Source organism: Salmo trutta, chromosome 16 (assembly GCF_901001165.1).
Source record: "Salmo trutta chromosome 16, fSalTru1.1, whole genome shotgun sequence".
Taxonomy (NCBI): domain Eukaryota; kingdom Metazoa; phylum Chordata; class Actinopteri; order Salmoniformes; family Salmonidae; genus Salmo; species Salmo trutta.
The window spans coordinates 29061061-29086385 of record NC_042972.1 but is presented as its reverse complement, the minus strand read 5'-3'; the positions used below and the strand labels follow the sequence as shown (position 1 = coordinate 29086385).

Below are 25325 nucleotides of genomic sequence, written 5' to 3'. Positions count from 1 at the left end.
TGTGTCCAGTACACACAGAGACTGCATATCCAATAAACCCTCAGAAAATCCCTGACAATTACAGTATCATTATGTAGACTCACCACTGACCACACAGTATTATACTGTACTACAAATCTCACTTGATGTGTTATATCAACTTTATTACTTATTCTAGTAATACATTATCATGGTAACATTTGTCATGTGGTGACCTTGCGTTCTGAGTTGTTGAGGTACTGTAGACAACACAGATAAGGTCGTAGTAGGGTTAGGGTTAGTTTTAGGGCAAGTAACCAGTCTGACTGACTGGGCTAGTAACCAGTCTGACTGACTGGGCTAGTAACCAGTCTGACTGATCCAAATCCAAGATGGCGTAGCAGTAAGACGTTTTTGTTTTTGTCCCGTGTAAATATTCCGTTTTTTCCCCGTTTTTTTTGTATAGATTTCAATATATTTCAATCTCTTTTTTCCATTTTCAAATTAAATATACCGTCCTGCAACCCGCCTCAACCAATGTTGTACGGATCTGCTATTTTTTTTTAGACCTTATAATTGGAACCTCCATCAGAAACTAGCCATCAGAGGCTAGCCAGCTAATTAGCTACTTAGACATTGTTAGCCACTGCCAGCGGTCTTTACCTTTAGCTCAGACACCAGCCGCTTTATCCCAGATAATACCTGCCAGTCAGCACAGCGCGATATCAGCCCTGAGCATATCGGACTGCTTTTTTCCACTACATCACCGGATTCCTGCAGCAAGCTTTGGAACGTTACACCGGATCATCGCAGCTAGCTAGCTGCTACCGAGTGGCTATTGTGGCTAACGACCTTGTCCAGAAGCAAGCACCAGTTAGCCAACAAGATAGTTCCCATGTCCCGGCTAGCAAACAAAGTACACCAACTACAATACCTCTCTTGCCATTTGGCCTGGACCCTTTGTTGACACGGAGCCCCGCCGATCCATCACAACTGATCTGCTGGTCTGCTGACATAATTCGGCCGATGTGCTCTCAACCGGCCTCTGCATCGTGGATGTCGGTGAAGACCCTTCTGCTAGCCCTGGCCCGCTAGCTTCCTGAACACCGTATCTCCCGCTCGCCTAGCGTAGTATCGACTACCGAACGGCTCCGTTTCACCTATTGCTGCTCATTGGACCCTATGATCACTCGGCCACACAGCTGATGCCTGCTGGACTGTTCATTAACACGGTACTTCATTTTGTTGATCTTTCAGCCCCAGCCTCGAACTCAGGCCATGTGTGTAGCTAACTGACCATCTCTGCCCATTCATCGACATTTACCCGTTGTTGTTGTCTTAGCTGTTTACCCGTTGTTGTCTTACCTGTTGTTGTCTTAGCTCTCCCAATCAACACCTGTGAATGCTTTATGCCTCTCTCTAATGTCAATATGCCTTGTAAGCTGTTGTTTAGGGCAGCTCTCATTATTTTATTTTACTGCGGAGCCCCTAGTCCCGCTCAACATGCCTCAGATGGCTTCTTTGTCCCACCCCCCACACATGCGGAGACCGCACCTAGCTTAACTGGCGCCTCCAGAGATGCAACCTCTCTCATCGTCACTCAATGCCTAGGTTTACCTCTACTGCACTCACACCCTAACAATACATTATGCCCTGAATCTATCCTACCATGCCCACAAATCTGCTCCTTTTATTCTATGTTCCCAACGCACTTGACGACCAGTTCTTATAGCCTTTAGCCGCACCCTCATCCTACTCTTCCTCTGGTGATGCAGAGGTTAACCTCTTATGACTAGGGGGCAGTATTTTCACGGCTGGATAAAAAACATACCCGATTTAATCTGATTATTAGTCCTGCCCAGAAACTAGAATATGCATATAATTATTAGCTTTGGATAGAAAACGTTTCTAAAACTGTTTGAATGGTGTCTGTGAGTATAACAGAACTCCTATGGCAGGCAAAAACCTGAGAAGGTTCTATTCAGGAAGTACCCTGTCTGAACATTTCTTGCCCTTGTTGATTCTCTCTATCTATTACAAAGGATCTCTGCTCTTACGTGACACTTCCCACGTCTCCAATGGGCTCTCAGAGCCCGGGAAAAACAGGAATGACGTAATTCAAAGCCCTGGCTGAAGCACACGAGAGCAAAAGCTAAGTGGGCAATCAGTGGAGAAATGCTTAGGCTCGCGACCTGCCCCGCCCCCGTCTTTCGGTTTTTCCCTCAGTTTACAGACATGCAGATTCCCGGTCGGAATATTATCGCTTTTCTACGAGATAAATTGCATAAAATTGGTTTTAAACAGCGGTTGACATGCTTCGTACGGTAATGGAATATTTAGAATTTTTTTGTCACATTCTGCGCCATGCGCACGACCGTGATTTACCATTGGGATAGTGTCTAGAACGCACGAACAAAACGTCGTTGATGGAACATAACGATGGATTATTTGGGACCAAACCAACATTTGTTATTGAAGTAGAAGTCCTGGGAGTGCATTCTGACGAAGAACAGGAAAGGTAAGACCATTCTTCTTATAGGAAATGTGATTTTGGTGAAGGCTAAACTGGTTGGGTGTCTAAATAACTAGCCCTGTGATGCCGGGCTATGTACTTAGAATATTGCAAAATGTGCTTCATCCGAAAAGCTATTTTAAAATCGGACATATCGAGTGCATAGAGGAGTTCTGTATCTATAATTCTTAAAATAATTGTTATGCTTTTTGTGAACGTTTATCGTGAGTAATTTAGTAAATTCACCGGAAGTGTTCGGTGGGAATGCTAGTTCTGAACGTCACATGCTAATGTAAAAAGCAGGTTTTTGATATAAATATGAACTTGATTGAACAGACATGCATCTATTGTATAACATAATGTCCTAGGTGTGTCATCTGATGAAGATAATCAAAGGTTAGTGCTGCATTTAGCTGTGGTTTTGTTTTTTGTGACATTATATGCTAGCTTGAAAAATGGGTGTCTGATTATTTCTGGCTGGGTACTCTGCTGACATAATCTAATGTTTTGCTTTCGCTGTAAAGCCTTTTTGAAATCGGACAGTGTGGTTAGATTAACGAGAGTCTTCTCTTTAAATAGCTGTAAAATAGTCATATGTTTGAAAAGTGGAAGTTTTCGAATTTTAGAGGAGTTTGTATTTCGCGCCCCGCCCATCATTGGATATTGGAGCAGACGTTCCGCTAGCGGAACATTAGATGTAAGAGGTTAACCCAGGCCCTGTGTATCCCCAGGCTCTTTCATTTGTTGACTTTTGTAACCGTAAAAGCCTTGGGTTCATGCATGTTAACATCAGAAGCCTCCAACCCTAAGTTTGCTTTATTCACTGCTTTACCACACTCCGCCAACCCTGATGTCCTAGCCGTGTCTGAATCCTGGCTTAGGAAGGCCACCAAAAATTCTCAAATTTCCATCCCCAATTACAACACTTTCTGTCAAGATAGAACTGCTAAAGGGGGCGGAGCCGGAATCAACTGTAGAGATAGCCTGCAGAGTTCTGTCATACTATCCAGGACTATGCCCAAACAGTTTGAGCTTCTACTTTTACAAATCCATCTCTCCAGAAATAAGTACCTCACTGTTGCCGCTTGTTATAGACCCCTCCTTAGCTCCCAGCTGCGCCCTGGACACAATATGTGAATTGATTGTCCCCCCATCTATCGTCAGAGTTCGTACTGTTAGGTGACCTAAACTGGGATATGCGTAACACCCCGGCCATCCTACAATCTAAGCTAGATGCCCTCAATCTCACACAAATTATCAAGGAACCTACCAGGTACAACCCCAAATCGGTAAACATGGGCACCCTCAGATATCATCCTGACCAACTTGCCCTCTAAATACACCTCTGCTGTTTTCAACCAGGATCTCAGTGATCACTGCTTCATTGCCTGCATCCGTTATGGGTCCGCGGTCAAACAACCACCTCTTGCCACTGTCAAACGCTCCCTAAAACACTTCTGGGAGCAGGCCTTTCTAGTCGACCTGGCCCGGATATCCTGGAAGGATATTGACCTCATCCCGTCAGTAGAGGATGCCTGGTTGTTCTTTAAAAGTGCTTTCTCCAACATCTTAAATAAGCATGCCCTTTTCAAAAAAATATAGAACTAAGAACAGATATAAATCCCTTGGTTCACTCCAGACTTAACTGCCCTTGACCAGCACAAAAACATCCTGTGGCAAACTGCACTAGCATCAAACAGTCCCCGCGATATGCAACTTTCAGGGAAGTCAAGAACCAATATAGGATAGCTTTTTCAAACAGAAATTTGCATCCTGCAGCACTAATTCCAAAACATTTTCGGACACTAAAGTCCATGGAGAATAAGAGCACCTCCTCCCAGCTGCCCACTGCATTGAGGCTAGGAAACACTGTCACCACCCATACATCCATGATAATCAAGAATTTCAATAAGCATTTCTCTACGGCTGGCCATGCTTTCCAACTGGCTACCCCAACCCCAGCCAAGAGCTCTGCACCCCCGCAGCAACTGGCCCAAGACCCCCCCCGGCTTCTCCTTCACCCAAATCCAGACAGCTGATGTTCCGATAGAGCTGCAAAATCTGGATCCCTACAAATCAGCTGGGCTAGACAATCTGGACCCTCTCTTCCGAAAATTAGCCACCGCCATTGTTGCAACCCCATTACTAGTCTGTTCAACCTCTTTCGTATCATTTGAGATTCCTAAAGATTGGGTCTAGAGTGTCTCCCCTTTGAAGAGGGGGATGACCGCGGCCGCTTTCCAAACTGTTACAGACCTATATCCATCCTGCCCTGCCTTTCTTCGAAAGCCAAGTGAACAAACACATCACCGATCATTTCGATTCCCACCGTAACTTCTCCGCTATGCAATCCGGTTTCCGCGATGGTCACGGGTGCACCTCAGCCACGCTCAAGGTCCTAAATGATATCATAACAGCCATCAATAAGACAGTACTGTGCAGCCGTCTTCATCCACCTGGCCAAGGCTTTCGACTCTGTCAATCACCGTATTCTTATCGGCAGACTCAACAGCCTTGGTTTCTCTAATGACTGCCTCGCCTGGTTCACCAACTACTTCTCAGATAGAGTTCAGTGTGTCAAATCGGAGGGCATGTTGTCAGGACCTCTGGCAGTCTCTATGGGGGTGCCACAGGGTTCAATTCTCAGGCCGACTCTTTTCTCTGTATATATCAATGATGTCGCTCTTGCTGCGGGTGATTCTTTGATTCACCTCTACGCAAACGACACCATTCTGTATACATCTGGCCCTTCTTTGGACAGTGTTAACAAACCTCCAAATGAGCTTCAATGCCATCCAACACTCCTTCCGTGTCCTCGAACTGCTCTTAAATGCTAGTAAAACTAAATGCATGCTATTCAACCGATCGCTGCCTGCACTCGCCCGCTGACTAGCATCACCACTCTGGACGGTTCTGACTAAGAATATGTGGACAACTATAAATACCTAGGTGTCTGGCTAGACTGTAAACTCTCCTTACAGACTCATATTAAGCATCTCCAATTCAAAATTAAATCAAGAATCGGCTTCCTATTTCACAACAAAGCCTCCTTCACTCATGCTGCCAAATATACCCTTGTAAAACCTATCGGTGATGTCATTTACAAAATAGCCTCCAACACTCTACTCAGCAAATTGGATGCAGTCTATCCCAGTGCCATCCGTTTTGTCACCAAAGCCCCATATACTACCCACCACTGCAACCTGTATGCTCTCGTTGGCCTGGTCCTCACTACATATTCGTCGCCAAACTCACTGGCTCCAGGTCATCTATACGTCTTTGCTAGGTAAAGCTCCACCTTATCTCAGCTCACTGGTCACCATAGCAACACCCTCCCGTAGCACGCGCTCCAGCAGGTATATTTCACTGGTCACCCCCTAAGCCAACATCTCCTTTGGCCGCCTTTCCTTCCAGTTCACTGCTGCCAATGACTGGAACAAACTGCAAAAATCACTGAAGTTGGAGACATATCTCCCTCACTAACTTTAAGCGTCAGAGCAGCTTACCGATCGCTGCAGCTGTACACAGCCCATCTGTAAATATCCCATCCAACCAACTACCTCATATGTTTTTGTTTTTCTGCTTTTTTGCACACCAGTATTTCTACTTGCACATCCTCATCTGCACATCTATCACTCCAGTGTACATTTCTAAATTGTAATTACTTTGCCACTATTGGTCTATTTATTGCCTTACCTCCTTACTTCATTTGCATATACTGTATACAGATTTTTCTATTGTGTTATTGACCGTACATTTCTTTATCCAATGTGGAACTCTGTGTTGTTTTTGTCGCACTGCTTTGCTTTATCTTGGCCAGGTCGCAGTTGTAAATGAGAACTTGCTCTCAACTGGTCTACCTGGTTAAATTTAAAAAAAAGTTTAAATAAACCTTGCGGTCAGTGTTGTTAAGGTAGACCATCTCGATGCGGTCGTAGTATGCGTCCACCCAGTACAGGATTCCTTGTGGGATGTCCAGACTCAGACCGTTGGGCCACAGGACCGTCTTACTGGTCAGGAACACGTTCCTGTTAGAACCGTCCATCCAGGCCCGCTCTATTTTCCCTCTCTTACTCTCCTTAGGGTCCTCCTCCCAGTCTGTCCAGTACATCCACCTGGGGAGAGAGAGGGGGATGAGCATGGGGTGTGTGTGTGTGTGTGTTTGTGTTTTGGTCCATTGTGACCTTGTTATTCTGCCCCAGCTGACATTGAGTAGAACTCTATTATGCCCCCCCCCCACACACACTGTCACGCCCTGACCTAAGAGAGCTGGTTTTTCTCTGTTTAGTTAGGTCAGGGTGGGATATGGGGTGGGCATTCTATGTGTTGTGTGTCTATGTTTTTGCCGGGTATGGTTTCCAATCAGAGGCAGCTGTCTATCGTTGTCTCTGATTGGAGCCATACGTGCTCTCACCACTGGTGTCCCCCAGGGCTCTGTTCTAGGCCCTCTCCTATTCTCGCTATACACCAAGTCACTTGGCTCTGTCATATCCTCACATGGTCTCTCCTATCATTGCTATGCAGACGACACACAATTAATCTTCTCCTTTCCCCCTTCTGATAACCAGGTGGCGAATCGCATCTCTGCATGTCTGGCAGACATATCAGTGTGGATGACGGATCACCACCTCAAGCTGAACCTCGGCAAGACGGAGCTGCTCTTCCTCCCGGGGAAGGACTGCCCGTTCCATGATCTCGCCATCACGGTTGACAACTCCATTGTGTCCTCCTCCCAGAGTGCTAAGAACCTTGGCGTGACCCTGGACAACACCCTGTCGTTCTCCACTAACATCAAGGCGGTGACCCGATCCTGTAGGTTCATACTCTACAACATTCGCAGAGTACGACCCTGCCTCACACAGGAAGCGGCGCAGGTCCTAATCCAGGCACTTGTCATCTCCCGCCTGGATTACTGCAACTCGCTGTTGGCTGGGCTCCCTGCCTGTGCCATTAAACTCCTACAACTCATCCAGAACGCCGCAGCCGTCTGGTGTTCAACCTTCCCAAGTTCTCTCACGTCACCCCGCTCCTCCGCTCTCTCCACTGGCTTCCAGTTGAAGCTCGCATCCGCTACAAGACCATCGTGCTTGCCTACGGAGCTGTGAGGGGAACGGCACCTCCGTACCTTCAGGCTCTGATCAGGCCCTACACCCAAACTAGGGCACTGCGTTCATCCACCTCTGGCCTGCTCGCCTCCCTACCTCTGAGGAAGCACAGTTCCCGCTCAGCCCAGTCAAAACGGTTCGCTGCTCTGGCACCCCAATGGTGGAACAAGCTCCCTCACGACGCCAGGGCAGCGGAGTCAATCACCACCTTCCGGAGACACCTGAAACCCCACCTCTTTAAGGAATACCTGGGATAGGATAAAGTAATCCTTCTAACCCCCCCCCCCCTTAAAAGATTTAGATGCACTATTGTAAAGTGGTTGTTCCACTGGATATCATAAGGTGAATGCACCAATTTGTAAGTCGCTCTGGTTAAGAGCGTCTGCTAAATGACTTAAATGTAAATGTTAAATGTAACCTGCCAGAACTGTCGGCTGTCATTTTGTAAAGTGTTCGAATTTTTTATTAAACTTAAAGATGAGCACTCAACACGTTGCGCCTTGGTCTCCTCTATATGACGCCCATTACACACACACTACACAGGCCACAGGGGAGTGTCCCCAAGTCTGGCTGTGAATATGCTGACTTCATTTGAACTTTTGTAATTATTTTGTTACGTTTTCACAAACCACGATGAAGACGCTCCCCCTTCTCCCATAGAAAAGAAAAGAGACTAAACAAATGGTCGTACAAAAGCAATGCACACACACACACACACTTGAGGGATATAATTGTTTTAAGGTGCTGTGAGCAGAAAGTGGGGATCAGTGACAGGAAAATATACCAACAGCTGACCATCTGCTTTGTTCTCATCCCCACACACCAGTATGCATGTACCTACTCACGTATAAATGCACAAAACATGGACACACACACATCCCAGGGTCAACTTTCCAATCATCTTCCAGCCACATCCCACACCCATGGGAAAGGCTCAGCAGAATATGTAAATAATCTATTAAGAAGCAGACAGTCCCACCACGCACACAGTAACACTATTGCTAATGGCAGTAAAACCTCTGGCATGCCTCATCCTTCACACTCTCTCACCCCAACACCCCCCCAAACAAAAACAACCATTACCTAAACTCTTCCATGCATCACTCCATCACTATGCCTCCTTCCCTTCTCCCTCCTTCCTTTCTCCCTCCCTCCCTCCTTCCTTCCTTCTCTCACCCATGTAGGGGGTCCACTACGATGGCGCGGGGGTGGGTCATCTTGCCCTCGATGAGAGTCTTGCGGGTCTGGGAAGCCTTCTCCAGCCTGGCCACACTGATGGTCTTCTTGGGCCCATCGTCTGTCCAGTACAGGTTATCAGCCATCCAGTCCACCGCTATACCCTCCACTGTGTGGATTCCTGGAACACAGAGGAACAGGAGGTGAGAGGCCAGTTGCCCTATTGTACACCACAAAACTTGACATGATAGATCCAAAACGGCCGCCTTGCCACTAACAGCAGAAACTACCAAGACACATTGCTAGCATGATTTTGGAGCCATAATGGCCACTACTCTCCATTACAGTAATGACCATGCAAGGCAATTACCGTACCGTCCTTCAGGATGGTCTCTCTCTCTGTGCCATCGATCTTTTGGCGGCCGATGAGGTAGCTGGTGGCGTCAGCAAAATATATGAAGTCACTCTCTGAGTGGAAGTCCAGGGCTCTTGGGTTCATCAGGTTCTCTATGGGGATCATGTACTCGTCTGGGACCTTAGCATTCATGCCCATGCCTCGGATGACCCCTGGACGACCTTTACCGTACACCAGGAATAGCTCATGCTCCGGCTCTGGAAAAAAACATGGGAGAGAGAGAGGACTTACTGGGCCGGTATTCATAAATAAAGCATCTCAGAGTAGGAGTGCTGATCTAGGATCAGACCCCCATGTCCACCTAATCTTATGCAAAAGGGATCCTAGATCACTTTCTGAGATGCTTAATGAATAGGACAGGCCCTGGCCTGTAAACTCAGAAAAACACAATCGAGTCTGGCCAACCTTCTCATGAGAGGTAGCTTCTGAAACGATTTCAAATCACACTACAATGCTATAAACAGACAGACAAAACGGGAAGATGAGGCCTTTACCATTAAATAACATCCATAGGATTCCAATCACCTCCACAATTCCTGTCTTTCCTCTGTCTAGTAATGAATATCTTCTCCAAAGAATTGACTGTTAAAATGCTGTAAAATACTGTAAATAACACTGCCCCATATCATTTGCATTGATTAAACTGATAAAAAACTGTGCAAGAGAAGCATAACCCCGTAAACCTCATGAGAATGTAAGTGATTTTCAATAATTCTAATTCACATTTGACGACTTGTTCCATATGGTGTAGTGGACGGAATAGGTTTTGGTTGAATCAATCTGCTCTGGTGTGGGTTCAAGGGCACCTAGGGTTGTAGTCAAGAAACAGATCAATGTGTGGTTGCTTTCATATCCGCATAGAATATTAATACACACCTCTCAGGCAAGGTGAATCAATCAGGGAGGGAGTTATACTTTGTTACTACACAGACAAAAGTAGTCAACTCAGAAAATACTGCTTATTATGGGTCTCCCAGGCCTTAGCTCAGTTTTCCTGATTCAACCTTCACTGCCATTGGCACAAGGTCAATAACAGAATCGATATCTGCCTCTACTTCACAGTTATAGTAGGGCTTCAGGCATGTAGACATTGATTAGGGAGGCTGGCTGTCAATGTCATGCAAGTCAGTCTACTGGTCAGACTTGAGGAGATGCAACTGCTCAAAGAGACAGCCACAGAGGAGGAGCGGATAGCCAGAGCTGCGAAGGAGCTGATTGGAGGAGCTGAAAGCGGATTGGCTGTGATATTTAAAAAAAATGTATGTATCTGAGAGGCCATTGGCTGTACTGTAGACTAAAGCATGCACTTGGAAAGTGAAAGGGGGACACCTAGTCAGTTGAATGCCTTCAGTACAACTGAAGGCCTTCAACTGAAATGCGTCTTCCGCATTTAACACAAACCCCCAATCCCTCTGAATCAGAGAGGTGCGGGGGGCTGCCTTAATCGACATCCACGTCTTCGGCGCCCGGGGAACAGTGGGTTAACTGCCTTGCTCAGTGGGAGAACAACAGATTTTTACCTTGTCAGCTCGGGGATTCGATCCAGCAACCTTTTGGTTAATGGCCCAACGCTCTAACCACTACCTGCAGTAGGAATGGGTTGTTGTATCTCAGAGCAGATTGGCTTCATAATGAAGCATTTTATTGTCTTATTTTGTAAAGCGCCTAACAGATGATTGGCTGTATTGTGGAGTATCTGAGAGGGGATTGGCTAAGTGATACTTACTCTTGCAGGACTTCCCATCACTCCCCAGACTGAAGCCGGAGCGACAGCGGCAGGTACGAGTCTTATGGCTGTTCCCCAGTAGACAGAAGTCAGAGCAGCCTCCTGCCTTCCCAAACTGGTCTGGTTCACATGCATGGCTACGCACTGGAAGAGAGGAGATTTCTGAGTGAATTTCAACTATACCACTATGTTGATGGGTTAAATATAGAATTGATTTGACAATATGTGCAGGCAGCATAGAATATAGAACCCTATAACAATTACCTGGCGGCTGTCGTCTCTGGTGGTAGACGTGCAGGGCCCCTCCCTTGTCGACGCGGGTCACCACCTGGTAGTCAGAGCTGTTGAAGCGGTTCACTCTGATCACACTGGTCTTAGGCTGCATGTTGGCGTTGTCTGAGTTAGTGGCATACAGGTAGTTCTCAAACACTGTCAGACTGTACAGGTGCTCAATCTGGGAGAAGGGGAGGAGGGAGAGAAAGAGTGAGAGGGGGATGGAGGGAGAGATTGATGGAAGGAGGGAGAGCGAGGAAGAAAGAATGAGTGACAAAGAACCAAAAATCACAATTCCACTTGAACACCCATTCACTCATTATGTATGGAACCCAACAGTATACAGCTGATTCAGAATCCCAAATGAGCCATAGCCTGACTCAGGCCTCTATTTCCCATAACGCACTCTAACAGGTCTAAACAAACACACATATCCATCTGTGAGGAGAAGAAAGCCGGCCTCACTGTCCCAGTAAACAGCACTAAAGTGAAATAGATGAAAGTGGCGATCGATCAGCTCTTCAGATCAGAGTGACTAGCATCCATTAAGATCAGGCTAGGGAAGGAATAAAACACATTCCCTCTGCAATACTGCCTGTACCCTCACCATCAATAACCATCCATGGACTTTAAACTGCCACTGATGGCAATCACATACACTTGGTTGTATATGCACACAGACTTGATAGCGCACGCACACACACAATTAAAAGGGGCTGTGTGTGTGTGTGTGTGTAGTTGGCTGTGCCCCCAGGCCCAGTGAGTAAATGAAGGCCATTACTTGTGCACACAGCTAGCGCTAAAAGCCCTGCTAACAGGTTTAAAGGCGCCAGCCATGGCACCATGCCAGAGCTCTGCTTTAACTCCTATTAATCAGCTCTCTAATGAAAAAGCTCCCTGCTCTCTGGCCATAGCTCCCTGAACAACACCACATTACTACAGCAGCAGGAGAGAGAGAGGATCCTCACAGGAGAGAATGCACAGGAACCTCTACAAAGATGGGGGAATTTGGTTTTAGTGGCAACCAAGTATTTACGTTTTAACTCTGCTTGGATAACAAGGAATGTAAAGTTCACAGCTATTAAGTCTTCTTATATAAAACTCCTTACTCTAAATTAAGGAAATGGCCTTCCGCTCCTCACAACAACCAAAAAATATGCAACATTCCAAAATGTTAAACCCTCCTAAACGCTCCCTTCCAGAAACCTGAAATAGCGTGCTATCTGGCAAACAGTCTGTTGCAGGTTGATGACCTCACCAGCAGACCCTGTATGATGGTGTGTCTGTTTTTTCCTTCGTAGTCCACCACCTCTATGTAGTCCAGGTAGGCATCGGCCCAGTAGACCAGCCTGCTGACCAGGTCCAGGGTGATACCGTGGGGGAACACGATCTTACTGTCCACCAGCTTGGTCCGGTTCTGACCATCCATGTCACAACGCTCCACCTTGGGGATCTGACCGTAGTCTGTGAAGAACACTTTACTTTGGGAGGAAAGAGGTGAGAGGTGATTAGCTAATTCATTGATGGATTTATTAGATTTTATTCCAAATGTATTTTAGCAGGTAAGTTGACTGAGCATGAGCATGTTGTCAGTTACAGCAACAAGCTATAGTAGGTAAGAGTTGCAGGGAAGAAGAGCAACAGCTGTTTTGACAGAGTGAACGATTGATTGGTTAATTAATAAATTCCTACCTTCCATGTCTAGGTAAGTATAGGGTAAACTGGTGTTAAAACATATGTAGTTGAATAGCCCTGCATTTACCTTCATTATGTTTTATATGGAGGAATATCTGCATGTGCCAACAGTTTGTCCTGGTCAGGTCACACAGTCACAGGAACACCTCCTGGCCTAACTAGAATGCTTGATGTTTTATTGTGTCTTGTTCCCTACAGCTTATTTATTCTGCCTCTCACTGGGGTTCCTAAACAGGAGGGACCTATCAAACAATCATTTATTGGATGTGCTCCCAGAAAAAGATAATGATCAATCAATCACAATGCAATTCTTAGAAGGTTTGTTGTTTTCGCTAACTTAGAAAAAAATTATAAATCTGTGTACTAATATTATACAATCTCTAAATTACAGCCAAGAATATTATTGTCATCCCTAACAGCAGCTGGACAACATCATGGGGAAAGAGTGTGGAGTAAACGTACCAGAGTATATTACTGCACAATCAATTATAGCTGTGGAAATGGGTTGGAATGAAAAACAAAGCACTGCACACGGTGCGCGCACACATACACACACCTCCAGGAATTGAGTTTGAGACCGCGGTCATAAATGGCAAGGCTGAAATGAAAACCTGACTCTAAAATGTTTTGGGGAAAGGCAAGATTTGGGAGCTGTCAGGGCTCAGACCCAAACAACACAAATGAAACATCTACACTCAATTACTGCTCCCCAAAACTTCAAGTCAGTGGCCCACGTACTAATCAGAGACAGGAAAGGAACCTTTCCAAGTGTTTCGGAGAACTCAAACCCCCTCCGAACCTCAACCCACCCCTCAGCCCCAGCCCATTGTTTTAGGTTGTGTAACAATGACAGACTACTGTGGCCAAAATATTGAGCCTCTCATGGGACTGTTATGTGTTTGATGCACGTACTGTGATGCGGGGGATGTGTGTGTGTCTCAGCAGTAGTCCGTGGGACATTGGTCTGTTCCCATGGGATAAAGGAGGGAGGATAGACCGACAGACCGCAGTGTGAATTTCAGTGACTCATTGGGTCCATGCAAGCACATGCCTATTCAACCCTGACCAACAAATGGGAGCATGGAACATTGTAAGTGTGAATGTGTTTGAGCATGTGTTTGTGAAATGCTTATGTTTGGATTTTACAGGTATGTACATCTATTCAATTCAAATAACTTTTATTTAGTAGGATGGAACTTTGTGTGTTGATGGTTTGGTACAAGACACAAACATAGAAGGCAATACATGGACACCTACAGTATGCAATCTGAGTATACACCTTAAAAGGTGTGTGTGTGTAACGAGCGTGTATCTATACAGCCTATGCATAAGTGTATGTGTGTGCCTGCCTGCGTGTCCTCACCCCATGGTGGGGTCCAGGGCGATGCCCTTGGGGTTGTACAGCTCCTGGTCCAGCAGGGTGACACACGTCTGTCCGTCCTTGTCACACACAAAGATCCGGTCGTCCACATCATCCACAAAGTAGAAGTTTCCTGTCAGCCAGTCAATAGCCATCTGCTCTACATCTGGACAGCACATAGACAGAATAGGAGAGAAGGGGAGAAAAAAGAGAGGCAGGGGACAGAGAGAGGTAGGGAGAAAGAGAAAGAAAACAGAAGACAAAATTTGAGAAACAAAATAATTGACTGTACATGTTCCCATTGACTGATGCATCTTCATAGACCTTTCTCTCTGGGGTCATCTTTGAGGGCATCTATAATGTACTATCTGTGGATGTACTGTGTCGTGCAGTGGTAAACAAAATGGTGGGGTAGGACTGAGGTAATGGTAGAGAGCTCCATCATGACTTTGCAGTCCCATGAACTGCATGCAACTGTCCTGCTATGCTTAGCAATTAGACAGTCAGACAGAAAGCTAAGTAAACATCAAATGAAACTATTCACATGCTTCGTAAACAACAGGTTTAGACTAACAATGAAAAGCTTACTTCCCAACAATGCAGAGAAAAAAATCTAAATAATAGAAAGATAACACAAGGAATAAATACCCAATGAATAACTGTCTCTATACGCGGGGTACCAGTACCAAGTCGATATGCAGGGGTACGAGGTAACTGAGGTAGATATGTACATATAGGTAGGAATTAAAAGTGATTAGGCAACAGGATAGACAAACAGTAACAGCAGCGCATGTGAAGAGTCAAAAGGGTTAGCGCAAAAAGGGTCAATGCAGATAATATTGGTTAACTACTTAGCAGACTTTTAGAAGCTGGGGGTAGAATCTTTTGGTTCCAGACTTGGTCCTCCGGTACCGCTTGCCGTGCAGTAGCAGAGAAAACAGTCTATCACTAGGGTGGCTGGAGTCTTTGACAATTTTTAGGCCCTTTATCTGACACTACCTGGTATAGAGGTCCTGAACGGCAGTGATGTACTGGGCCGTACGCACTACCCTCCGAGGCGTCTTGCGGTCAGATGCCAAGCAGTTGCCATACCAAGCGGTGATGCAGCCAGTCAAGATGCTCTCAATGGTGCAGCTGTATAACTTATTGAGGATCTGAGGGACCATGCTGAATCCTATCAGCCTCCTGAGGAGGAAGAGGCGATGTGTTGGTGTGTGTGGACCATGATAGATCCTTAGTGATGTGGACACCAAGGAACTTAAACCTCTCGACCTGCTCCACTACAGCCCCGTCGATGTGGATTGGGGCGTGCTTGGCCCTTAGTTTCCTGTAGTCCACGATCAGTTCCTTTGTCTTGCTGACGTTGAAGGAGAGGTTGTTGTCTCTCACCTCCTCCCTGTAGGCTGTCTCATCGTTGTCGGTGGTAAGGCCTACCACCGTCGTATCGCCTGCTAACTTAATGATGGTGTTGGAGTCGTGCGCGACCACGCAGTCTTGGGCGAACAGGGAGTAAAGGAGGGGATTAAACATGCACTCCTGTGGGGCCCCCCATGTTGAGGGTCACCGGTACTTCCAGTCTGTGACGACCCTCCCACTCTGTCTGCCGAATTCTCTCTTTGATCTTGTTTTCCATAATAGGATGTCGGTGGGCGGAGCCGGGAGGGTCGTCAGTGAAATGGGACACACCTGTGCCCAAAAATAGCACAATTGGTCAGGAGCCTGTAAAAATACTGTTATTCCCTCCGGCGCCATTCTATCACGTGACTACAGTATGCGCTCATTGCTGATGTTTCTAAATCTACAGCACATTAACCTGGCACCGTATGCGTCTCCTCTACATAAGTACAGGGTTGTCAAGTCTGACTCAGTCAAAACGGATTGGGAATCCATATTAAGCTACAATCTAACAGGCAGCTTGACAGAAAGCCTTGTCACATAATGGACACACAGAAACAGACGTCGAGCAAATAATTTGGGTTATTCTTTGCAAGTTCCTTGAATGTCAAAAGAGATGACCGTGACATTGACCAATCAGGCTTTTTCTAGGCAATGTTCCTGCCGAATACAGCGAATACACAAAGGGCAAAGGGTTTAAGATGAAAATAAGAGAGAAAAAGCAACACATCTACTATTACCGATATACCAAGTGTTTGCCAGAGATCACAGAAAGAGCCCCATTGTTGGAGCTAGATATGAGACACTGGGGAACACAGCGATACAGTCCCCTAAAATGGTGATATTATTACTGGGTTTAGAGTGTGTGTGTCTCTGAGGCAGGGGGCTGCACCTCCCGCAAGGCCATGTTCTGTCTTTTATTGAGCAGATACCACAAAACCCAACACACATCCTTCACCCTAGGGTGACACCAGTCATCTATGGGGTATGTCTGGTGTTTGGTAGTGAGGGGGGGCACTGTGGCATATGTCTGGTGTATACAGGTGAGGGGGGCACAGTGTTGACTTAGGGAGGCCAAGGGGATAGATTTCTCTAAAAGAGGAAAGAGTAGGATGGGGGGATGACGAGGCAAATTCCAAGGCCTAAGAGGGCAATAAAAGCGTGCCTAGTGAAAGCAGCTCTTGGGCAATAAATCTAAATGGAATTTAAAAGCTTTAATTGTTTTGTTTTTTAAACACATGCACACTAACAATATTTTTCAATGTGATTGAATGGGGAGGGCATTCAAAATGGATGACATACACATATGTTTGCACTTAATTCTCTGATTTCCACAAGGGAAACTTAGCAACAGCAGGCTTAGAGGGGAGAGGAGAGAAGATTATAATTGTAAAAATACCTTTATTGGTCCAGTAGGAGAGGAGTGGAAAGAAGCGGATGAGAGGGGAGAGGAAAGTCTAATCCCTGTTCATTGGAATGTACTTTCCCCCCGTACTTCTGGTAAACAGAAAATGACCGGGAAGCCAAAACATTGATTTTTCTTTGTCCCTGCATCCCCTCTCCTCCCACTTCTCTCCTCTTCCTCCATGCATCCATCACCCCCCCTTCCCTTCCCTAGATGAAAACAGTCTAGATTCATTAACTGCACCTCTATCTGACGAACATTGCACTATAAAACAACTCAACATAATTAAAAAACAGACCACAGTGCCTTTTTTTCCTCTAAATAGGTTGTTTACTCTGCTCACCCCTCTGCACCTCAGAGACAAAGGACTAGATCGATATCCAGGGAATTTGGGAGGGTTTATTTCGAATCTGCACTTGCTATTGGACCAAACAGAGCCACATCTATACGATTGGAAACGGAGAGTAAGCATATTGCATTAGTCAATATCTGATATGTTGAAGTTGTTGCATACCATACCGTGACGGAGCGCTAATAAAATGCACGTTCCGGCTAACCTCTTCACACCCTCCCCAAAGAGTGATTTAAGGCTTTACACCCCCCGCCCCTCAAATCCCCCCTCCACCTCACCATCCCCAAAACCCATCTCCTGCATTCAAAACACTCCCATCTTAAAACACCATCTGGAGAACGCATCACATGACAAGAATGTAAAGTCACACAGAGAGGGCTAAATGACACGCTACTCCAAAATGTGGTACTGGTTCAGACCCAGCCGGTAGCAAGCAAGGCCAGAGGGAGAGGAAGAACAGAAGAAGAAGAGGAGAATGGAGAAAAAAGATTGACATTGCTCTATTGTTCTAAAGTAGTTGGTTGAAGGGGTGATTTTAGGATTACTTGGAGAGGGCGGACTGAGAGAAAGAGACCGACAGAAAAAGAGAAAGACAGGCAACAGTCAGAAAGAGAGCGAGTATATACAGAACAAGTGTTGAATGTGGAGCTGCAAGAGGGACTTTCTCTTTTCCAGCACATGATCTCCTAAGGAGATTTAGCAGAACCATTTGTACTGAGCACAGCAGAGAGCAGCTAGTAGGCTCTTCCCCATTACTTCCCAATAACCCCCTGACTGCTGCTTTAGCATGAAATCCTTATGAAACCCTCAAACTAGCCTTAGAATCAATTCAACCGTTACCATAAGGATAGCTGATGGACTGGGTAATACGATGATAGCTTTATTATGCAGTGTCAGCTCCATAGACATGCTGCATGAATCCAGTACAATGTACTAAAATAATGGTATTTTAGGGATGAGCAACTTAATTGGGTGTCAACTTAATGCTGTAAGTTAGAATAGTAGAATACACAAGGTGAAATTTGCTTGCACAATCACCAGTTTCTCTCGTTTTGTCGGTCACTGAGTCAATTAGCCCATGTACATTTGTATTTATTTCTAAGTTAGTTTAGCGGCTAAATAAACTTGTTATCATGGTCGACTTACCGGCCAGGGGGCCCCCATTGATTTCGTTAGTCTGTCTCACTCAGATATCATTAAAAACTGCAAAAAATGTATCTCCACCACATGGCAAAACGTGAAGAATTGCAGCAAACTTGCTTAAAACCTGCAACATTTTCTCTACAATCCGTGGCAAAATATGTAGAAATGCACTAAATTAACTAAAACTTACATGAAATAACACATACGGAATCATGTAGTAACCAAAAATAGTAATCAAAATATATTTGAGATTCTTCAAAGTAGCCACCTTGAGGATATCTTTGCACACTCGTGGCATTCTCTCAACCAGCTTCCCCTGGAATGCTTTTCCAACAGTCTTGAAGGAGTACCACACATGCTGAGCACTTGTTGGCTGCTTTTCCTTCACTCTGCAGTCAAATGGGTTGAGGTTGGGTGATTGTGGAGGCCAGGTCATCTGATGCAGCACTCCATCACTCTCCTTCTTGGTCAAATAGCCCTTACACAGCCCGGAGGTGTGTTGTGTCATTGTCCTGTTGAAAAACAAATGGTAATCCCTCTAAGCGCAAACCAGATGGGATGGCGTATTGCTGCAGAATGCTGTGGTAGCCATGCTGGTCAAGCAAAGCACCCCCACACCTCCTCCTCCACGCTTCACAGTGGGAACCACACATGCGGAGATCATCCGTTCACCTACTCTACATCTCAAAAAGACACGGTGGTTGGAAACAAAAATCTCACATTTGGACTCAGACCAAGGACAGATGTTCCCCAGTCTAATGTCCAGTACTCGTGTTTCTTGGCCCAAGCAAGTCTCTTCTTATTATTGGTGCCCTTTAGTAGGGGTTTCTTTGCAGCAATTCCTGAGCAATAGTGACCATGAATGCATGATTCATGCAGTCTCCTCTGAACAGTTGATGTTGAGATGTGTCTGTTACTTGAACTCTGTGAAGCATTTATTTGGGGTGCAATTTCTGAGGCTGGTAACTCTAATGAACTTATCCTCTGCTGCAGAGGTAACTCTGGGCGGTCCTCATGAGAGCCAGTTTCATCATAGAGCTTGATGGTTTTTGCAACTGAACTTGAAGAAACTTTCAAAGTTCTTGACATTTTCCAGATTGACTGACCCAAATAGGGCTATCTTCTATATACCACCCCTACCTTGTCACAACACAACTGATTGGCTCAAACGCATTAAGAAGTAGGGATGCACAAAATATCGGTTAACATATCGGAATCGGACGATATTAGCTAAAAATGCCAACATGCGCAACACAGCATTCCTATCTAGCCCACAATGTCTGCTGTGTTGATCGAGCAGTCAAGCAGTCATTTTGAAGAGTAAGAAAATTTCAGCAAGACAACTCAAAAGGCGAAATCCATTAATGCCAAGATAATGGAATTCATTGCCCTTGACAATCAACCGTTCTCTGTCGTGGGTGATGTTGGCTTTGGCCGACTGGTTGAGCACCGGTACACACTAATGTTACCAAGTGCGAGGTTGTTCAGATGTTGCCCTACAGAAGTTACACAGTAATAGCGTTACTGCTATTAGCTTCATGACAAACTATGGAACGCCGTTTGGGTCTTTGCGTGTCAAAAAATATACGTTAAATAACACTATTTGAAGTGTTAAATAAGCTTTTAATTTGACACGTCAAAAACACAGTTTTATTATACAATGTTGTATAAAAGTGCCACCACTACTATCAGTAGCACTGTCAAAGCTGTACAAAAAAGTATGCAAACAAGCAAACAACTGGCCACGAACAATGTGTTTACAATACCGGGTTGCTAATAATGCATTATTTGTTTGACCGCAACTTCTGGGGTAGCTAGCTTTAGCTTGGTACCTAGCTATCACCAATACAACCAGCCTGAAAACAATGACCAGTAGAAACTGCAGTCATTTGCATTATTCTTAGCAATGATTTAGGAATCCTTGTGAGTAAGTATTAGCTAGGTAGCCACTTGTTCGCCTATTGAAATTGAACTTCAGTTCATGAAAACAAATAACTTAACCCTGTTGCCCAAAGCTAACATTATAAGCAGCCAACTAGCTTCATCTCACCAGTGAGGCTCGAACTGAACGGGTTATGTGTTGTGAAGGTAGCCACAATAAGGATTAGGCACAATAGTGGAATTTGCGGTTTGCCTTCAAAATAAAAGGTTCTCTTTGAAAGAAGGTTACAATTGGTGGAATCATGCCATATTTAGACTAGATGATTTGATCTAGATAGTTTGTGTATGCATTGATATGTAGGCTGCGTGAGCCTTTTTAGTTCTGTCCTTGAGCTTTTCTTGTCTAATGATGTTCTGTATTCTGTATTATGTTTCATGTTTTGTGTGGATCCCAGGAAGAGTAGCTGCTGCTTTTGCAACAGCTAATGGGGATCTGATCTGGGCCGTGAAGGCGCACTGGCGACACAGTGCGTAGAGCTGGCGCAGGATATCCTGGACCGAGGAGGTGTACTGGAGACCAGGCGCGCTGAGCCGGCACAATCCGTCCTGGCTGAATTCCAACTCTAGCATGGCAAATGCGTGGCACAGGCACGGATCGCACCGGGCTATGAATGCGCACTGGAGATATAGTGCGCATCACAGCATAACACGGTGCCTGACTGGTCACATGCTCCCCACGGTACGCACGGGGAGTTGGCTCAAGTCTCAACCCTGACTCCATCAATCTCCACGTGTGCGGGAACTGCCTCTCGGGCTTCCGTTGTTGCCGTGCTAGTTCCTCATAGCGTCGCCGTTCCTCCTTTGCTGCCTCTATCTCCTCCCTTGGACGGCGATATTCCCCAATCCGCGTCCAGGGCCCTTTGCCTTCCAGGATCTCCTCCCATGTCCAACTATCCTGGCCACGTTGCTTGGTCCGTTTATGGTGGGAGGTTCTGTAACGGTCGTCGTTGGATGGAGAAGTGGACCAAAGCCCAGCGTGGTAAGTGCTCATGATTCTTTATTATCATCACAACACACTCAAACAAAGTAACAAAAGCGGAAAAAAAACAAAAATGTACAGTTCTGTCAAGCAACAGAGGCTAAACAGAAAACAACCTCCCACAAACACAGGAAGAAAACAGGTTGCCTAAGTATGATTCCCAATCAGAGACAACGATAAACAGCTGCCTCTGATTGGGAACCACACTCCACTCAAAAACATAGAAACAGAAAACAGAGTTTCCCATCCAAGTCAGACCCTGACCTAACCAAACAGAGAATAAATAAGGATCTTTACGGTCAGGGTGTGACAATACCAAATACCAAACAAAGTTGGAATGTGAAGCAATGAAATGGGGTATCAGTCTACTTGGTGACAGCCACAGAACACAACTGTCTAGAGTTTACGCAAATATTAGCATTGTAGCTCTTATCGTGGGACTGTGAGAAATCACCTCCCCAGTCAGCCTATTGTGTGTATTGACATTCCTATCGCACAGCTTTACCTAAGGATTGGGGATCAATGAAATGGGGTACCAGTCTACTCAATACCCAAGATATTTTTTCCCAACGTCCTCCTCAGAGTTATCGGACTCCAAAACATCCACGCAGTATTGTTTTTCCTCGGGAATAGTGTTCAATACACATAGGTTGACAATAAATGTAGCTCAATTCACAGTTGTTTCAGAGTCCCGCAATAAGAGCTACGATGCTAATGCTCTCTGGGTGTCACTGAGTAGACTGATACCTATGGATTGTGGATCAATGACATGGGCTAAGTCTGTACAGTGAAATATGTATGCCCACAATTCAATTCTAAAGTATAATACATCCAGTGTGATTTCAACAGATTTTTGTCAAATTAACTTCTTTGGGATAAGGGGCAGTATTTTCACGGCCGGATAAAAAAATGTACCCGATTTAATCTGGTTACTACTCCTGCCCAGAAACTAGAATATGCATATAATTAGTAGATTTGGATAGAAAACACTAACGTTTCTAAAACTGTTTGAATGGTGTCTGTGAGTATAACAGAACTCATATGGCAGGCCAAAACCTGAGACGATTCCATACAGGAAGTGCCCTGTCTGACAATTTGTTGTCCTTCTGTTGCATCTCTATCGACATTACAGCATCTGTGCTGTAACGTAACACTTTCTAAGGCTTCCATTGGCTCTCTAAAGCCGCCAGAAAGTGGAATGGGGTGTCTGCTGTCTCTGGGCAAAGTATAGGAGCAGAGTTTGTAAGTGGTCAGCCTGGGGACAGTGAGACTGAGATGCGCGGTCACGAGAACTCGCCATGTTTTTCTTTCTCTCTTTGAATGAATACAACGTTGCCCGGTCGGAATATTATCGCTATTTTACGAGAAAAATAGCATAAAAATAGATTTTAAACAGCGTTTGACATGCTTCTAAGTACGGTAATGGAATATTTTGACATTTTTTGTCATGAAATGCGCTCGCGCGTTACCCTTCGGATAGTGACCTGAACGCACGAACAAAACAGAGGTATTTGGATATAACTATGGATTATTTGGAACCAAAACAACATGTTGTTGAAGTAGAAGTCCTGGGAGTGCATTCTGACGAAGATCGGCAAAGGTAATCCAATTTTTCTAATCGTAATTCTGAGTTTAGTGACCCCAAATTATATAAAATATATTTTGATTTGTTAACCTGTTGGGGATAGGGGGCAGTATTTGCACGGCCGGATAAAAAAACGTACCCGATTTAATCTGGTTACTACTCCTGCCCAGTAACTAGAATATGCATATCATTATTGGCTTTGGATAGAAAACACCCTAAAGTTTCTAAAACTGTTTGAATGGTGTCTGTGAGTATAACAGAACTCATATGGCAGGCAAAAACCTGAGAAGATTCCTTACAGGATGTGGCCTGTCTGACAAGTTCTTGTTCTTCTTGGCTCTGTTTATTGAAAATTGAGGATCTTTGCTGTAACGTGACACTTCCTACGGCTCCCATAGGCTCTCAGAACCCGGGAAAAAGCTGAATGATGTAATTCCAGCCTCTGGCTGAAAAACATTGGATGGTGGTCGATCAGAGGGCCATCAGACTGAGGCTGGTGCACGAGGGGATCCCATGCTTTTATTTTCTCTCTCTTTGAACGTAAACACGCTTTGCCGGTCGGAATATTATCGCTTTTTTACGAGAAAAATTGCATAAAAATTGATTTTAAACAGTGGTTGACATGCTTCGAAGTACGGTAATGGAATATTTAGAAATGTTTTGTCACGAAATGCGTCGTGACAATAGGTTGACCAATACAAGGGTTGAAAAATGTGTTGCCATCCAGGCAAATTTGAGGCTTTTTAAGGCTGACAACAAACCATCCTCAACAAGGTTGGAAAGTGACAGTGAAGATGAGGCCTCAGAGTCTGATGTTCAAGAGGTGGACATTGAGGAGGTCCAGGGAGAAGACATGGAAGCCTGAAGACAGTGAAATCCTCCCATGTTGAAGAGTCAACTCATTTAATTAAAGTTACATTCGTAACTAAATAGATTTTTTTTTATATCGGAAGGATTTAATAATTTGCAATTATGTCTACTTATGATAAGTTAAAAGGTTTATGTCTGTCTCCATATGATAAACATATCCATTGCAAAAAACAATATTAATTTGCATACATTTCTGTTAATTCCCAGCTCGAATATTAGAGGTGGATAAATAGCGAGTGAGGGGGAGATACACAGACAGGGAAAGTAAGGAAGAATACAAAGAGCATGAGAGGAAGAAAGAGTAAAAGGAGGAGCACATCTGGACTGCTCATCTGTGTGGCATTCTGAGGTCATGAATCACTGCGACCACAAATGCACCATTACCTGTGTGACGACCTCTGTCATTGGCTGCCTGCTTGACCCGGTCGTGTCGACTCAGCGAGCGAGGCCCGTTCATTCCCTGTCACACTCACATGCCAAGAGCCTCAGCAAACTATCAACTCTACCTAGTGCTGGAGCGTTGACAAACACTTTGTCATATTACCAACAACAATTCTCAAGTAAAGAGTCAAGAATCCAATCTGATAAACAGATATGTTAGTTTATTTTCCTATTATGGAAATAAAAGGATGAAATATGCATAAGAGTGGATGGATATAACTAGCTAAAAGTCCTAGTTTCTATTCTAAGGGTTTTAGTGAAAATAACAGCGAAAAGGGGGACCGTTTTAGAAGAGCTATTTGTCGTTTTTTTCTCCCCCACTACGCACACATACAGTTGAAGTCGGAAGTTTACAAACACCTTAGCCAAATACATTTAAACTCAGTATTTCACAGTTCCTGACATTTAGTCCTAGTAACAATTCCCTGTCTTAGGTCAGTTAGGATCACCACTTTATTTTAAGAATGTGAAATGTCAGAATAATAGTAGAGAGTAGAGAGAATGATTTATTTCAGCTTTTATTTCTTGACCCAGTGGGTCAGCAGTTTCCATACACTCAATTAGCATTTGGTAGCATTGCCTTTAAATTGTTTAGCTTGGGTCAAACGTGTCTGGTAACCTTCCACAAGCTTCCCACAATTAGTTGGGTGAATTTCGGCCAATTCTTCCTGAAAGAGCTGGTGTAACTGAGTCAGGTTTGTAGGCCTCCTTGCTCGCACACGCTTTTTCAGTTCTGCCCACAAATTTGCTATAGGATTGAGGTCAGGGCTTTGTGATGGCCACTCCAATACCTTGACTTTGTTGTCCTTAAGCCATTTTGCCACAACTTTTGTAGTATGCTTGGGGTCATTGTCCATTTGGAAGACCCATTTGCGATCAAGCTTTAACTTCCCGACTGATGTCGCTTGAATATATCCACATAATTGTCCTTCCTCATGAAGCCATCTATTTTGTGAAGTGCACCAGTCCCTCCTGCAGCAAAGCACCCCTACAA

General features: G+C 44.9%; 1 protein-coding gene across 1 annotated transcript in view; it reads right to left on the bottom strand.

Annotated features, from left to right (window-relative positions):
• Positions 1-25325, bottom strand: part of LOC115149800 (low-density lipoprotein receptor-related protein 1) — a 170711-nt gene that overhangs the window by 58620 nt on the left and 86766 nt on the right. Inside the window, exons 7-13 of the mRNA XM_029692627.1 lie at positions 14224-14386; positions 12424-12646; positions 11157-11346; positions 10893-11036; positions 9127-9363; positions 8752-8932; positions 6363-6585 (exon numbers count right to left, since the gene is read on the bottom strand). Coding sequence (XP_029548487.1) covers positions 6363-6585; positions 8752-8932; positions 9127-9363; positions 10893-11036; positions 11157-11346; positions 12424-12646; positions 14224-14386 — 1361 coding nt within the window. The remainder of the gene's footprint in view (positions 1-6362; positions 6586-8751; positions 8933-9126; positions 9364-10892; positions 11037-11156; positions 11347-12423; positions 12647-14223; positions 14387-25325) is intronic.